We start from the raw sequence: 17471 nt of genomic DNA on the forward strand, positions 1-17471 counted from the left end.
TGGATTAACATATTAGTCAAATCAGAAATGTAAATATTAAACCCATTATTTGTGTTTGACACTTATGAGAATTTTACATAAATGCTTTATTTCAAAGGTTACAATGTCAGGAGCGGTTTGTATATGAAAATATAACAGCATTAAATCAGCTGTCAAGACAACTAATATTGTAGCTTACATACAGACTAAACAAACCAGATGTAATTTCCTGTTGTGCTGGTAGACTTTAATAGATACACCTGTACAATTACTTGTCAACACAAATAGCTCATCAGCCAACCACATGGCAGCAGCTTAATGCATTTAGGTATGTAGATATGGTCAAAAAGTTCAAACAGATCCTTAGAACAAGGAAAAGGGCAAATTTGGGACCTTGAATGTGACATGGTTGTTGATGCCAAATAGACTGGTGTATTTCAGAAAGTATTGATCTACTGGGATCTACCATCCCTATGGTTTACAGACAGTGATCTGAAAAAGAAAATATCCAGTAAGCAGCAGTTGTCTGGATCAAAATGTGCTGATGTCAGAGGAGATTGGGTAGACTGGTTCCAGATGATAGAAAGGCAACGGTATTTCAAATGATCACTTGTAACAGCCGAGGTGTACAGATATCATCTTTGAACACACTGCCCAACCCTGATGAAGACAAGTTACATCAACAGAAGACCACACCAGGTCCTTCTCCTGTTAGCAACAAACAAGAAACTGCTAATGAGAATGCACTTCATAAAAGCTCACTTCACAAAGTCGGACAACAAAAGACTGTAAAAATGTTTGTCTGATCATTTTAAATTCAGTTGTGACATTCAGTTATCAGGGTCAGAATGAGGCATGAACAACATTAAAAACATTAAACAAATGTCACAAAGCTCATATCATCCTAATCTGGCTTCTTAAACAGAATTACTGCACTCCTGTGCCCTCCACAGTCACCAGATCTAAATCCAGTAGATCACCTTTAAGGATGTGGAGGAATGAGAGGTTCGCATCATGGATGTGTAGCCATGATCATGATAGTCATGTCAATATGGAGCAAAATCTTATGATATTTTCAACACATTGCTGATTATATACCAATAAGAAATAAGGCAGTTCAGAAGGCAAAAGGAGGTCCAACTCGATACTTGCACGGCGTACTCAAAGTGGCTGGTGAGTGTATATTTCTCTTTGGATAAAGTGTCAAATTAGCTATTTTTAGTGTTTATGCAAAGTTAAGAATCTGGCAATGAGCTATATTATCAGGGTTTTTTTTTACTATAATCTTGGGGGTAATGTGGGGGAATAAACAAAATGTGAAACATATAGAGATATGTTTTTGCCAAAAATATATAAATAAATAAATAAATAAAAAGATACTTTCAACAGCAATCTCACTTTTTGCACCATACTGGCCTGGAAGAATGCATTAGCATTAATAAGAACTGATATTATGTACTCTGTACATTAAGTCATTAGCTGCATTCAAATCTGGATTCCCCCTGGCATACACACAGCAACATAGTTCAGTTTAACTGTCCATCATTGGTTGAGTTAACCACAGCCACTGTCTCTCTCTCTCTCTCTCTCTTGAATTGTTGAGTTAAACAGTACCATTTTCATGACATTTCATCATATAAATCCCTGGGCCTCTTTATTTGATATTACTAGTTTCACACAGCATAAAAAATGATAAAACAAGAAAATTGATGCTCACATTTATGGAAATGGCCTATCAAACAGCACTTCAACACTCATAATGTGGCACCGTAACACATGTCCAATTTTTAATGAGACTACTTCCGCCAAGGTCATTGCTCAACATGTTCTTGACCTCAACTGTAATAGTGCAGCACAGTGAAGAGCGGTTTCACACATTGCAGCAATGTTCAGAAACCGGTTGTTTTCTCAGCTGTTTTATATAATCTCTTAGCATTTGCTCATTTTTCTACATGCGCAGTCCCAGCTGTAAACAAAATTATGCAAAACTGTCCTCAGAGCCATCTCTGGTATTTCCTCTTTTGCAATGGCACCAAAACATCTGGACAAAAAAAGCACTGCTGATACATGAACACTGGTCCAGATTAGAAATATGTGTCAGAGTTGTTGCTGACACTTCAAACTTTCTGACATGTTTCCTCTACTAAGTACCAGTGTTTTTACCTTGGCCTTTTGTTCAGAGGGATTCGGAAATCCTGTTATCGTGTTCAGCAGAGGATTGCCTTCGTTTAGTTCTTTCTATACATTCAGGCAACATATCATTTCTCACAGACTACCTCTGAAGTCATACTGAGGAGATGTTAGCGCTCGAAGGAGACAGGCCAAGCCCCTCGCGTGTTCGAATTGTGATATGCGTGAGACTTCTTTTGGCCGGCGTGAGATGATTTGGATTGTGGCAATTCCACAGCCACTTCCGCAGCTCTGTCTGGACCTGCAGCGAAACACATGAAGTTGAGTCTGAAGCTTGCAGCAAAATACAGAAGTTCTGGCTTTTTAAAGTCATTCAGTTGATTAAGCAGCTGTGAATGAGTCTAGATTACATCAAAATCCAAACATTAAACATTTATTCAAACTTTGTGTTTTCCACAGATGCAGATCCACAGCTTGATGGAAAGTTGAAAATGATCAGTTATTATTGGAATGGGTAAAAAGTTAAATTTTAGCTATAAAAGCTATAAAAAAGTAAAAGCAACTCAGTGTGGAGATAACTGTAATAACTGTAAGTGAGATAAGTAAATGTACTGTTCAGATTACTTCCAAAAGCACAAAGATGTGCTTCTGACATTGTCAGGACCAATTTGCTGTAAGGTCTGAAAATGATGAAAAGCTTTGAAGATGAGACACGGCATCTACAATACTGTTTTGTTTTTGGTTTTTTTTTTTTGTTTTTTCCTGATCTTAAAATTAACCAAATACTAACATGCTCATTTGCCAGCATGTTTATAATTTTGATAACACTCTGCAAATGTTTTCTTAAAATTATTATTATTACTTTCGTGTTAAAAAAAAAAACACTATTCACCTACCTCTCCATTCATGAAACAGTATAGTAGTGCCACCACAAACCCCTGCAACACAAAATTTAAATATGAAAGCAAAAAGGCAAGCAGAGAATAAAGTTAGTCAGATTTTTAAAAATGCCTGCATGCAACTTTGTGATTCATCACACGACCTGTACAAAACACAAAAAAAATTCTAAACTGAACCAGAACAGAGCAGATGTACGTCGTTTTAAGAAAAGTGTCTGCTAAACGCCAGTAGAATAGAATAGAATAGCTTAAAGGAAGAATTTCAATGTTTCACTGTGTTGAAGTTTTTCTTTCTTTTTGCAAATGTTAGTGCTGCTTTGATCCGTACAGTTGGAGCCAAAGCTTGTCTGGGCTGTAAGTGGCTCACCGCTCTCCCTCCTTACTGTGCCAACATTTTATCTGCCACTGATTCAGCTGTAAAATTTCTAGCATGTAAACTAAACAAGTGACAGTATGATAATAACAGTCAGCAATCAGTCAGTAGGAATGCCTAAAAGAAGCTCTCCGATCCAGTTAAACTGGCTTCTCTGAATAGATTGAGGGGTTAGGAGTCACATTTTTTTTTCAACAGCTGCAAGCTTGTTTTAGAGAAGAACTATTTTGTACGACTTCTCATTTTCTGAGTCTTTTCGGAAGGACGTGCACAGAGCAAAGCATTACCCTTTAAACAGTCTTATTTAAAGGTATAGTTAAAATCGGATCATGCAGACGATAAATATGGCTCAGTGTGTCTGCATTGGATGGTCTTGGTGATTAAAAAAACATGTCAAGATGCCTTTTTGGGAAGACCAAACGAGTCACTGACGTGTCCAGTTTTGCAGAGCCACATCCTCTTAGCAAACAAGAGTTCCAGTAAAAATCACAATCTGCAGAGGTGGTTGAATACTAAAGCCTGCACAGTAAATATGAATGTGCCCTGGGTGCCTGCCTACTCAGTGAGTGCCGCCCCACCAGTGAAAAACAGCACGCGTCCAAGTAGTGGGTCAGTTTTTCACTTCACTATTATTAGACATTTGTCTGCATAAGGCTGTTGGCTATTCTCCAATTCCAAATAAAACATTCATGTCCCCTGCTAAAAGTATGTCAGGACATAAAATATTCACCTAAAAATTCAGAGGTCTACAGTTTTGTTTTTTTTCTTATTAGCTGAAAAAGCCCAGGTGTTCATAATAATGTAGAGCCATGGTTGACATGGTTAGTAACACCTGTGTCTTCTACAGCAGAGAAATGCTGGAGGAACGCTTCTCCGTGTGCTGTAAGTAATTCATTTCGAGTCGCTCATTATAACTGGAAATCTGACTGCTACCGTTTCATACCTGAAAAGATCCCAGGCCCAGCTCGATGTACAGTCTGGCTGCAACTCCAGTGTTTTCAGGTAGGAAGGCAAATACAGTGTAGTGCATCCCAAACAGAGGGATGAGGAACAGGGTGGATTTAGCTAACCTCCTGAGGCAGAAAACAAAATAATGAGTCGGAAAAGGGAGTAGATGTATGTCCAAACGATGATGTAACAGCTGTTTGAACACTGAAATATTACAGTGTACCGACACCATCTATTTTCAGTCCTGTTCAAGTTGTATGTCAAATTTAAATAGTAAAAGAACAAAAACAAATGGTTTAGATTTACAAATGCTAGACTGATGGTGTCAAATCCTCATTATGCTAACCTTTAAAGCAGCTCTGTTATCAGGCCAATCAGTGGGAAAGATTAAAATGCAAAAGTACAAAACCCAAAATGCGTCGTGCTCAAAGCCCAGTTCAAGTCATATCATCGATGTGTGAATATGTAAATGTTGCCATTTAATCTTCTGACATTTTGTTGTTTGCAACAACTTCCTGCAAGCCATGTGGCTCAGAAAGAGCGGTTCAGATTTTTCTTTTATAACAAGAGATTAGAATCCTAAAATCAGTGTTTCCATCTTACTTGTCTTTTTCTTTTATATCACTGAGATGAGAACAGGTCTACCTGCAGAGTCGGTCAAACATCAATAAGCAGCAGTTAATCTAAGCCCCACCAGAGATGGGGTTTTTGTTCTGTAATGATTGGGTCAGAGAGCCTCTAAATCTCCCACTATGTCATTACAGTACAGCCTCAGTCATCTCAGCACTCAAACTAACCAAATGTCTGATCAGAAATAACCACACAGCCTTCGCCGAGTTACAACTAAAGATGAAAAGCCCATCAGGTTATTTCATGCCTATAATAGGACTGCGGTTTTCTTTTGTCACTCCTGGGAGGTATGCTTTTGTGTTAAGGTCTACTTCAATCAGAGTGGAGTTTGTAAGGCAGAATTGGGGCTTTTTGAACATGTGAAACATTCATTGAATTGGTGGAAGAATCCTGTCGTACAGCGATGGAGGAGATATCTAATTCTGGCATCAGGTGCTATTTATACATGCTCTCATTGAAATTAATTCAGCTCAGCATGAATCTGCACAAACTGTCAACAGAGTTAAAACTTCCAGCCGTAAACTCTCTTTGAACATAGTGGGGAAAAGATAGGAGCAACTTTTAAAGGAAATACATTAAAGACAATATTTTAGTGAAGTGCAAAGTTGGGTTTAGGTCTAATATACAAAAACAGTTTGTCTTGTTCTCAGTGGCTAAAAACATGGGATGTTTTGTTGTTGTTGTTGTTTAAATACAGGATTTTTGACAGGACCAATTTGTTCTAAGATAATGAAAGGTTTTGAAGATAAGACATGGCAGGAATAACTGCAGTAAATTAGTGTTTTAAGAAAAGCACTGGAATTTTGTGAATGATTAAGTTTTAAAGCTAGCTTCCTGAGCACAACATTGTAGGAAAAGACTATAATAGCAAGACTACAAAACGTGTGTGCATTTTAAAGTGGAACTCACTGTCAAAAATGGCAGATTGTGAATCATGCCATCAGTACTGGATTCTTCTCCTGGAGCTGGACTGTTTACTATAATACACTGGGGTGAAGTTGTAACTAGTTTTATGTTAAACATATGAGAAATTTAAAAAAAAAAAATCTATGAAACCTCTTTACTATGGCAGTTTTAACATATTGGTGGTTTGGTGGATTCTACATGTATGATGCCCATCTCCCAGTTTATCAATGTCAGCATTTGTTAATAGCATTAAACAGAAAATACATCTAAGAGTGATGATAAAGTCTCTCAAAGTCCTGCTTTCATGCTGCTAGTTGTTCTTCATTCCCCGTTTGTGTGAGCTGTCTGTATCTGACTCTTCAGCTGTTTTTATGATCCCAGTTGGATTTATTATGTTCCAGGAGTTTCTGACCTTCGGGACTGTTTCTCTGTCTTCTGGTCTACGTTTTCCTCACAGACTAATTCCAAGCATTTGACTCAAGCTGAAGACTGTACTGAACTCCACTTATGAGCAAATTCCCAGTTCCACTCTATCAAACAGAAACCATCATTTTCTGGGGGAGTGTGTGTATGTGTATGTATGTATGTGTATGGATATGTATATATGTATGCATATGTGTGAGTGTATGTGTATGTATGTGTATGTGTGTGTATGTGTATGTGTATATGTATGTGTATGTATGTGAGTATGTATATGTGTATATATGTATATATATATATATATATATATGTGTGTGTATGTATGTGTATATGTATGTATGTATATCTATCTTTATGTATGCATGTATGTGTACATGTGTGTGTATGCATGTGTATGTATGTGTATATGTATGTATGTATGTATATATGTATATATATAATGTATGTGCGAGTGTATATACATATATATGTAGGTGGGTATGTATGTGCATATACATGTATGCATTGATCTCTTTCTTTTGTTTTTTTTTTGTTTTTTTTATGTTCTCTTTTCTGTTCTCTTTCTGCCCCTTTCCTGTCCTTTCCGGTCGGGTCCAGTAGCATAAACTCTGTAATACAAGCTATTATCCAAAACAAATTGAAAAATAAAATAAGAATCAAGAAATACAAGGGGATCATTACATCTACAAAAGTTCCCCTTGGCAAAATAAATTTGCTCAGCAGAACACAGCATCCAGAACATCAGTCTGCTTGCTTAAATGCTGGACAAGACAAAAAAAAAAAAAAAAAAAAAATAGATTTCAAAGAATTCAACGTGAACAAAAATGAGCATCACTGTCTGTGAGTTCAGGCAAAGCCCTTAAATCCCGCTTTAGCAGAACAGGAGCAGCCAGTACGCACACTTGTTTGTTTGTTGTTTGTATTTTTCCCACCAAGCCTTATAACACAGATAATCCTGTTCTAGATGTTTATAAAAATAATATTGAAACTGAGTGCTGCACAGGTGTGTGGCATATTGGCACTAATGCCAAGAGAGGTTGCTTGTTTGGGCCTCAACTGTGGATGGGTTCAGCTGTGTGGACTTTGTGTGGCTTCCTTCCATCATTAATATACATGTGAGTGTTTGTTTGTCTCTCTGTGTCTTCCCTGGAACGAACTAGCAACCTGTCAAGGGTGTGCCGTGTCTTTCACCTCGTCCCTGGGATGGGTTCCAGCCCCCACAACTTGAATTGGACTAAGAGGTATAGAAAATGAACTGACTGAAGTTGTTGCATCTTTAAGTTCTGACTCACATGAAATGTCCAGTGTCATTGTTTCCAGTCATGGCTGAAGACTTAAGCTTCTGAACGAGAATCCGGATGACGTTTATGAATATGACAATGTTGACCTAGCAGAGATAGCAAACACGTTTATGTGTGTGACGTAATCCTATACACGTTCACAGTTGAATAAAATATAAACATGAAAATCATTTTAAAGCACTCAAAGTTCATTTCCTCTGCTGCATTTAAAATTACCCAAGTTTCACTAAGAGTTAAAATGTATTTTCAGAGGCGTGTTTCTATTTGGCCTCCTTTGTATGACAAATTAGCTGTTTAAAAAACTATGCTAAATATGACATATATAACAAACTAACAGGACAAAAGGTCATTCAATTAGGTCATGATGGATTCACAGATCCTTACCAGCAGCGAGGCTGTGATTGGCCCTTTTATTATCCACCAAATACCAACGTTGTCTGTGTCATCCCAGCAACTGCAATGAAATACAAGTTAATCTAGGCTAGGCACAAGCTGCTTTGCCACATGTAAAGTGCAGTAATATAGTAAAATATATCATACCCTCTGTCATCATAGAAAAACCTGGTTAGAACCCAAAGTATGAGAACTGTTGATGGCAGCCCTATAAAGAAGAAGACCAAAGTAATTATGCATCAGCTAATCTACGTTGCAAAATTAAACTAAACAGTCTGCGCCCAACTCACATGTTTGATGCATTTTTATGCAAATATTTGTACTCCTGTACCACATTGTGTTTATTTTGTATTCATCTGCATTAATCTATGTCTCACTTCCATCTATCTTCTAAAAGAAGCATCAGATGAAAGCAAGAAACAGTCCAGGATGGTAGAGCTAGAAAAAAAACACATCCAAGCACCATGGTATACACACACAAACACACTCCAGTTACTTCCCAAGTTGTGAGCAGAATGGGGACATATATTTGCACATTTTTAGTGAAATTAAATGTACAGTTTTATGTTAATTTGTATTTTGTATGTTTTAATGGCTTTAGATTTAAATTAAAAATATAATAACTATTTGAAGCTCCAAACATCATATCTGTTAAATTTGCAGCATCTCTAAACCTACTAGAGTGATCATTTGATCAAAGGGAGTCCATCAAAACCCAAACAGAATGTATAATCCACAGTCCTGCAAGTGTTGGGAGTTCCCCTGCTGTAACACACCTGACACACATCAGACTTAATTAGCTAAATCAAATTTTTCATATTCTTGAACTAATGCTCGTGATTGGGGAAACAATGAGGAATCATAAACGTATCCCTTCCTGTGTTCCAGCTCTCACTTTCTGTGGAGTACCATTGCACTGTGCAGCTTTTCCAAGTGCTTCACTAAAGCTGCTTATAAAAACCTCCTGAGGTGGAGGCATCGTGTCAACCTGAATACTGAGAACCCAGCTATTCTTTAATTAGAATGACAAGTTCTGCTTGCATCCCTGAAGGTCAGATGATACAGACAGAGGATAATCTGAGCATTCATTTTCCCTGCCACTCATCACAAGTTACATCTGACACCTTTTTACATAGACTCCTATGACAGTGTTTGAACCCAGCATTGACTGGTCACCGTATCGATTCATGACTCCCATGACTATTTGGACTGCAGTACAGAAAGCAACATGACCTTTATAGACTTTACCTCAAAGTTCCAAGCAGACTTCAGTGAAAATCATTGACTTTTGTCAACATAACAAGCATACTGCTACTTCTCGCTCTCCTTCCTGCACAAATCAAAGCTGTAGATTGTCTCCTTCATGCAGTGTGGCCACATTGTTGTGTGACATATTGGTGGCAGCATAATTTAGATGGATGGGAGTTGTGTAGCTTTGTTAAAAGGCTCTGGAGCTAAGCTTGAACAGGGAAAGCACAGTGGAAAAGGACAAAGACAAGTTGACAACGGGATGGGAATAAAACCAAATAGATATCAACTAACTAATAAAGCCCTGAGAAACATGGGTGGAATGAAAAAAGAAAGAAGAGCAAATAAAGCTGCAGTCACAGCAGAAACTGCGGTGTTGTGTAAATATCCTGTTACAAGGTTTTTTTGGGAGATGATCCTTTTCTGAAAATAGATTTGCAACCCAAATTATGAGTGAGGTGTGTGTTAACACAAGCTTGACAAATGACACTGCAACTTACAATCTAATTCAGTGTAATCTGAAACAGAACTTCCTTATATTGCTGCATGCTATATCATCTCATGTTATTACCATTTTTCAGAATGAGATTGCTGTCTTTTTTGAGCAGCTAACTAGATGCTTGAGGTAACAGGATATTCACAGTCATGTTTGCCTTTCAGAGCTGCAAAATCTGCAAGAGGTTCTGCAGCAGGCTTTACTCTGTCTTTTGTTCCATGAGCACTAAATCCAAAAGCCATTTTTGCGTCTAAATGTAGAACAAATATAAGATCTGTATTTATACATTGCCAGTGCAACAATCAGACTGTGTGGAAATGGACTGACATCCAATCATAAGACTCTGATGTCATGTTCACTCACCCCATCCAATCAGGATGTACCACCAGAAGTATTTCCTCTGAGAGACGAAAGTGAGTGCCAGTAAAGTCTGCAGATACATGCCCTCCACCAGCAGCCAGAAGTAATTAGCCAGGATGCTGAACTGAAAGAAAGCCACGGCCGACTTGCACCCAGTCTAGAAATGACACAACATCACAGTCTTGTAGTAGATTTGTCATTATTCACAAGTACAAATGTGTAGATAAGATTTTTTTCATATTTCTTTATATAAAAACCCACAGCAGTAAAACCATGCACAGTATAACTGATCATGATATTATTTATTAAAACATTGGACATTCCTTTTTTTATTTTCCTAGATTTTATGGGGGAATAACTTCTGCCCATTAATTGTTTGCTCTCTTGACTGATTATGACCTCCCCTTGTTAAATCAATCCAAGTCAGGTCATTATTGAACATAAGAATTTGCTCTTGCTGAGTAAATTAAATCAATAAATTATCCCAACCAAACTGGACTTTAACATATGTTTTTCATCTCTCCGCATTTAAGAAATTTCCTGGTGTTGGCTCATCATAAAGTCTCCTCTGACTTTCTTCTCTGATCTATTTTTTTTCCTCTCTGGTCTGATGTCTTTTTCACTTTTTTCTTTGTTCAGAGCAGAAAGGTGGTCAGACTTTGTGTTGGCATTAACTTGTTATATAACTGCAATAAAAGCAACCTAGCAGTGTGTTAAGCTGTCAAATACACCAGGAAAGAATGACTTTTATTCCTTTTAAACCCTGTCCTTAAAGTGCCCCTAAGAAAGCACTCTAAAACCTAAGTCTTGTTTTTATTCCACCTTTTTAAACTTTTATTTTTAGCCTCTGACTAAACTACAGTTATGCAATAATGCTATGGGTTTAATGTCCAGTTATCATGATTATCATTTGCCATTTCATTCATAGCATTTTGAAAATAACAAGCCCGAAGCCCGAAGGTGGAAACAAACAATGCTCTTCCTCTGGACAGGAGGACAATTGTATATTTTCCATCCTACCTTAATAAGTTACCAAAGAAAAAAGATAAAAGAGAGAAAGTGGCAGAGGGATGAGATGGAAAACAGATTCTCTGAAGCATCAAAATCTATTTCTTGAGTGCAAATTCCCATTTGGAAAGAAAATCTACATCATCCCCTGCAGTTAAATTTTAAATAGTATAGCACTGCATTAATGCAATTTTTGCGCAGTTCTATGTTTACAGCTCAGTGGTGCAGTTGAGAATATGCACTAGTTTGGAGAATATACATGTACATTTTTGTATTGCATATACCAACATCTGTCCTGTCTGATGAACTCCTTCCAGTAATGAAGGATATGCAGCCATATGGACATCAACATTTACTGGAGTGCCAAAGTGGAGGAAGAAACATTTTGCTTGTAGACCATTGACCTGATCTGCAATAATGTCTGCCACTGATGCCCAGTGCGCCTTGTATAATATTAAAAATACTCTGCTCAGAGCCTCTATCACATAGCTTTGAAATTAGCTTTCCATTTTACTTTAGCTTTTGTTGACAATGGGAATTATTTGCTGATTAATGATTAAATACAGTATTATCTTTCTTACAAACATTATAATGTGAACTCTACAATCATGAATTGAAAGAGATCAAATTCAACATGTGCAGGTGAGTCCTGAACTTGGTCATGTAAGGAAAGGAATATTTAAAGAAACGTGTGTTGAATGGGAGAAAGACATAGTTTTGTAGAAAACCTTTATCCATATAAACTATTTTATTTGACCATTCAATCCTTATTAAAGACTGGATCCACAAGAACACAACAGTACCAGTTCCTTTCACATTGGACAGGGATGGGTATTACATAGGAGTACTAAACTGTACAATAGTTATTGCCATAATATTTCGATTCTGCAGTGAACATCAGTAACAAATTACATTTCTAAAAACCATCTGAAAAGTATTGACCTCAGCAATCACAAGCATAGTAATGCTCTGTACCATCTCGCTTTCTTCAACAATAACGCCATGCCATAATGACAAGTCACTGTACGTTTCTGCAGTTTGACCACAAGTGTGCATAAAATATCTGAAACATTTCTGACTAGTTTATCCACTTTGATAATGTGTTGAAGCTAACTGACAGTTAAAAGCTTTATTTTTCTTGTTCATAATGAAAACATTTTGCCATTCATCACTTTACCCCATGCCTTTTTTCACTGTTAACTTAATCACACAGCAGATTTGGAAATCTGTGTTATGATAAAACATGAGTGACTGATTGGCGTCCTCACCGTGGACATGGAGCAGTGGTCCAAGGTCTCATCAGCAAACAGCACTGTGTCTTTAATGAAAACAGCACTGGCTCTCAGGATGAAGGAGGAGAACAAGTTGATGTGGATGTAGTTTCTGGTGCAGCGGAACTTCCTGGGTAATAAAACAAAGGGTAGTACATGAAACTTTGTATGCAAATTAATATTTTATTGGACAGTGGGAGGATGAGAGTAAACAACTGCATGAATTTGCATGATTCATGGGCCCCTGTTCTACATTCAATGTGTGAATATGTGACAGTTGAAATTAAAACTGTAAGATGCTGCTCTAACCAGACAAATGTTGAGTGAATGAGCACCATAGCACTATCCCCTTTAACGCACCCCCTCCCACCCCTCTCTGTCAATGAGCATTAATGTCAACGTGTAACATTGTAGTCTTACCTGAAGGCTGCAAAGACCACAATGGCTGTAATGAGGGAGATGAGCGAAGTTGCATATCCTACAGTGTAAACCTGTCGGAATGTGTAGAGGTAACTCGTCTGGAGACAGAAAATGGAAAAAAAAAAAAAAAAAAAACACCAAAAAGAGAAAAAAGGTTTAATGCAGATAAAACAAAATACCTAGTAATTATTTCTCCTTTTGTTGACAATGTGACCTTCCATAAATTGTCTACATTTAGCTACAAAACAGGTTTTCCTTGTTACAGATACTCAAAAAGCTCTAACCTAAAAAGGGAACACTTAAGAAGGAAGGAAAAAAATGCTGCTGATTTCCAGGAAAATGCATCTTCACAGCAGAGTCGAGTATGTGGGTTTTGCCCATTAAAAAACTGTACCAAATTTTTTTAGCCAATTCCAAATGCTTACTCTGCTATAGACTCCAGTTTGGTGGTGTTTACTGAAATACATATTTAGTCTAAAGAAACAAGACATGTTGGGAATTTTACTGTTTATTTATTTAACAAACAGGAACCTCAGGAGCTTGTAGGAGAACAATGCAGGGCTACAACAGCAGCTCCTCCTCATGCTGATCACCAATTTGGACACGCACCACTGTGGGATGCCATCTGACTGCTCAACCAGCATGTGTCACAAGCCAACTAGCATGGTTGTATTTTGACACTGTGGGATGAACAAACTGATCCCAGAAGTGTTTAAGATGGTCAAGACTGCAGGCAGGCCATTTCAACATCTCCCCTCTCAAATTCTGGAGGTAGTCTGATAAATCCCACTCTGTGGGGGGAGAGTCTTGTCATCTTGGAGGATAGCGTTTAGTCCCAGATAACGCAGGCTGAATGCCACTGAATGCAGAATCACATCTCAATATCTGTGTAATGAGACTACCTCCAGTCATGGGTTAATTTTTCACAAAGGGAAATGCTGCAAAGCCTTCTCAATGTCTTCTCTACACTTTGACCTTAGTATCCAACTGACCACTAAAGCAGGGTCATTCCTCACAGCTGATGATAAAATAATTGCCAGTCAGGCATCTGATTATCAGCATATTGCAGATAATTGGCAGAAGCTAAAAGCAACCTGTTTTCATGGTCATTACCCACATAATCAACTCGGCTGCTCATCTCACAAGTGCATTTTCCTTCAAATGTGGCACGATTTAAAAAAGGAAAATAAACAGCCTCTCCAATTGGACAGAATCTATTGCCAAATGCATTTTTAAGAAATAAAGATCCACCAAGCACAAATTTCCTTACTTTTTGTGAGGTTAAGCTAAACTGGATGTCACCACTTAATGTGTGCATACCTCAGATTCAGGCTCGCTGTCATCACTAAAATCACAGGCCGCTTCATAAGGGGGATACATGTCAGACCAACCATCAACGGTGCAGTTTCTGTATACATAGCCTGATGAGGGGGCAGAAGGCCAGAAGCAAAAGAACAGTTAGTGTCCCAAAGAAATCTTGTAATAAGAAGATGAGCATCTCCTGAACGGTCCAGGTTGTGCTCTTAGAGTCCAGCCATCCATTAGTTGTGCAGCCATGGGGACTACCCATGATGCACTGAGCACTTCCTTGTTCCTTTTTCTCCATGTATAAATATATGACAATATTGACATCAATAACATCATCATATGGACATTAATAGTGCAGGTTTTCTTAGATAAAAGCTGCGGTGCATGTTGATCTGTCTTTCCTGACTTCTTCACCACAACCAGTCGATACAGATGGCTGCCCTCCCTGAGCCGGGATCTGCTGGAAGTTTTGCCTTCCTGTTAAAAGGGAGTTTTCCTTCCCACTGTTACCGCATGCTCAGGATGCAGAATTGAAGATAAGATTTGATGTAATCTGATGGGTTCTCTTTGCTGGACAAACTCTAACTAAACTATCAGCATGCAATAATATTTTGATGTCCTTACTGAAGTAAATGAGTAATTACTCACACAGTATTGTAAGTGAAGGTAACACAAGTCTTGTCTCCAAATCATTGGAAGGATGGGGCATTGAATCAGTGAATATTCCATGAAATACATTAGTTTCCTTAGCTAAACCACTATTTCTAGGGAAAAAAGAAGTGCTGCTTTTTGGTTGATGGGTGAAAAAATGCCTTCAAGGTGATCCTCGGTGCAGGGGTGATAATATGGCAAAGAAAGATAAAAAGAGAATGAGGCATTCCTGAGGTCCAAAATTTAAAAAGCCTTATGCTGATGCAAGGGAAAAGTAAAAACGCACATACACGTTGAGGTACACTGGGTGACAAATCAGGCATGACACAGAAGAAACCTATATATGTAATACTGGGAAGTGATATCATATTTATGCCATCAGGAATTGAAATGACAAGTATCCCATGACTAAATGTTACAGACAGGCTGGGCATAGCAGCCCCAATACACTTAAGGTCGTGGCCACTGAAGTGGTCTCTACTTCTTGGAGGGCGGGTGGTCGTCTCAAACACTTTCTACAATGGGAAAACATCTTGAATTTTCCAATGGAAGGCTATGAAACATCCTGGCCTCAATGAGGAAATCAATTTTCATCAATTTTTATAGTCAGGCATTATTTGTTAGGCAGGAATCTAAACGACGTATACATGCTTTAGATTTAGTTTAGGTCACAAGAGAGTTTGTTACTGTCAGGTATAATTAAATTTGTTTACTTTACTGTTAGTTCACGTGTCCTAAAGTCACTTCCTGGTATTACTGGGTTTTTCCCATGAGTCCAAATGGAGAATATGTCATCATGATGTAGGCTGTGTTCTGCATTTTATATTTTTCCATACATTTGCCACTTTTAATAAATTATTTTTTTATGAATTGGCTCATATAAACACAGTTATTACAAAATGGATGAATGTGGATAATATTGGAGTTGAATTGAATTGAATTGAATTGAATTGAATTGAAAAAGCAATGATGGAACAGTAATATGAACGGAGTTGTGTTTTTAAGGTAACAATTAGTTTTCTTTATATATTCCTAAACTTAACCAATATTTTTTAGTCTAAACCTAACTAAAAGCAAAGTTAAAATCTTCTTCGATGTGACTTCTTTGTCTGCCCCACAAGGTAAATTTCATCTTTAAAAGGCTTAAGAGTTGATATTTTAAACATTTACCCACTTGCCCACATCTTCCTTAAGAACAACCAGAGAATGGTTTAAAAGAATTAAAAGCAATAAATAAAAAAGCATCATAACAATGGTAAAATAAGATTGAATTTAAAATGTTAAAGTCACACACACACACACCCCTCTCCGCTCCCTTCCTCTGCAGCAGATTAATGTCAGTCTTTATGATATTTTAAATGAATAAATGTTATCTGAAAGAGTTTCATTCTAGCACATTATGAATCACCACCAGGAAGTGTTACAAATTTTAATTAACCCCTTTAGGGTGAAGCAAAGTATATAATTTCATTAGGGGTGTCTTTTGCACATGAACAGAAAATTCTTTTCCTTTTTTTTAATTAATTCAATACTCACTTTATTTCTGCTTTTAGCCATTGCAAAAAAAAACAATAATAATTAAAACAGCCTCTTTATGAACTCAAGTGTCCACTTGACTTCATTGTTATTGTGTCTGCTGCATAAAATTGAGCACACAAAAATGATGAACCCAAATTTAGATGCAGTAACTTATGTATAGTGCTACCAAAAGTTATCATTTCTGTGCACTGTGAGCATGAACTCCTTTGTAGCGCCGCATTTCCCCTTTGGACCATTTTGCTCACTTAATCTTGTCAGTCAGAGATCATCTGATGCGTTCATGTCAGTTAAAGTCCAGTGCATCCTGCTGAGCAGCCTACTGGAAACATCAGGTGTCATTTCCAAAAGGCTGAAATTTGTCAGCTTGATAGCTGTCTGTAAAGCTGCTGGTGGGGGTGATTGGTTATCAACATGTGTCTGGTACAGACAGTGAGCACATACATTTGCTAAACTGTTGGCTATTGTTGGACAAAAACTAAGAAAAATGCACAGCAAGAGGGATTTTTCTCCATTTTATTCAGCAAATAGAGAACAGCTGGAGTGCAAACTAGAGTGCTATTCATTTAGATGATCTGCAAACTAAAACATAATTTCCATCAAGCTAATGGAGGAAAGAACATTACTAATGATTCTGACCTTCTCTCCCCTAATGATCTAATTATAATGACAGCGCAGCAGAGTACAGTTGAACTACTTCTTATATACCATATCTGTAAGAGAGAAGTTTATGTTTTTACCAAATATTAATTTACATGATGAAAATTATTTATGGTGACATTGCAATTATATTAAACAAAGGATTTTCCAGTTAAATATGTTTAAAGAAAAGAGATGTAGAACAAGCCTTCAGCTCATTAGCACTTTTATACTCATCGTTATATAATAGTGTCATACAACTGCTTCTTCTGGATATCAGATGGGGATGTGTAAACCCTAAAGACAACATTTCAAGTTAAGTTCTCATGCCAGAAGCATCACAGGGCATTTGTATCCTCTTGCCAACAAACATAAATGAATAATTCATTCTGCTTCTCCATCACTGACTTCAACTTGCATTAGCACTTTCATTACAGTACAAATAATTAGACTTAGCAGCACGGGCACCAGCAGAGAATGGGATTCGAACAGAATCTTCTGCAATCAAAACTCCACTGACTGGACATGTAAGTAAGAGCGCTGAATGTTTTGTTT

General features: G+C 37.5%; 1 protein-coding gene across 1 annotated transcript in view; it reads right to left on the minus strand.

Annotated features, from left to right (window-relative positions):
• Positions 1-2263: 2263 nt before the first annotated feature.
• LOC306758455 (vasoactive intestinal polypeptide receptor 1-like) overlaps positions 2264-17471 on the minus strand; it is a gene marked incomplete at both ends in the record, with an annotated part of 31535 nt that continues 16327 nt past the window's right edge. The window contains 10 exons of the mRNA XM_079243783.1: positions 2264-2410; positions 3006-3047; positions 4325-4454; positions 7578-7672; positions 7971-8040; positions 8127-8187; positions 10087-10240; positions 12360-12492; positions 12783-12880; positions 14103-14203. Coding sequence (XP_079099909.1) covers positions 2264-2410; positions 3006-3047; positions 4325-4454; positions 7578-7672; positions 7971-8040; positions 8127-8187; positions 10087-10240; positions 12360-12492; positions 12783-12880; positions 14103-14203 — 1031 coding nt within the window. The remainder of the gene's footprint in view (positions 2411-3005; positions 3048-4324; positions 4455-7577; positions 7673-7970; positions 8041-8126; positions 8188-10086; positions 10241-12359; positions 12493-12782; positions 12881-14102; positions 14204-17471) is intronic.

Source organism: Telmatherina bonti (genome assembly GCF_933228915.1).
Source record: "Telmatherina bonti genome assembly, chromosome: 7".
In the NCBI taxonomy this organism is placed as follows: Eukaryota; Metazoa; Chordata; class Actinopteri; order Atheriniformes; family Telmatherinidae; genus Telmatherina; species Telmatherina bonti.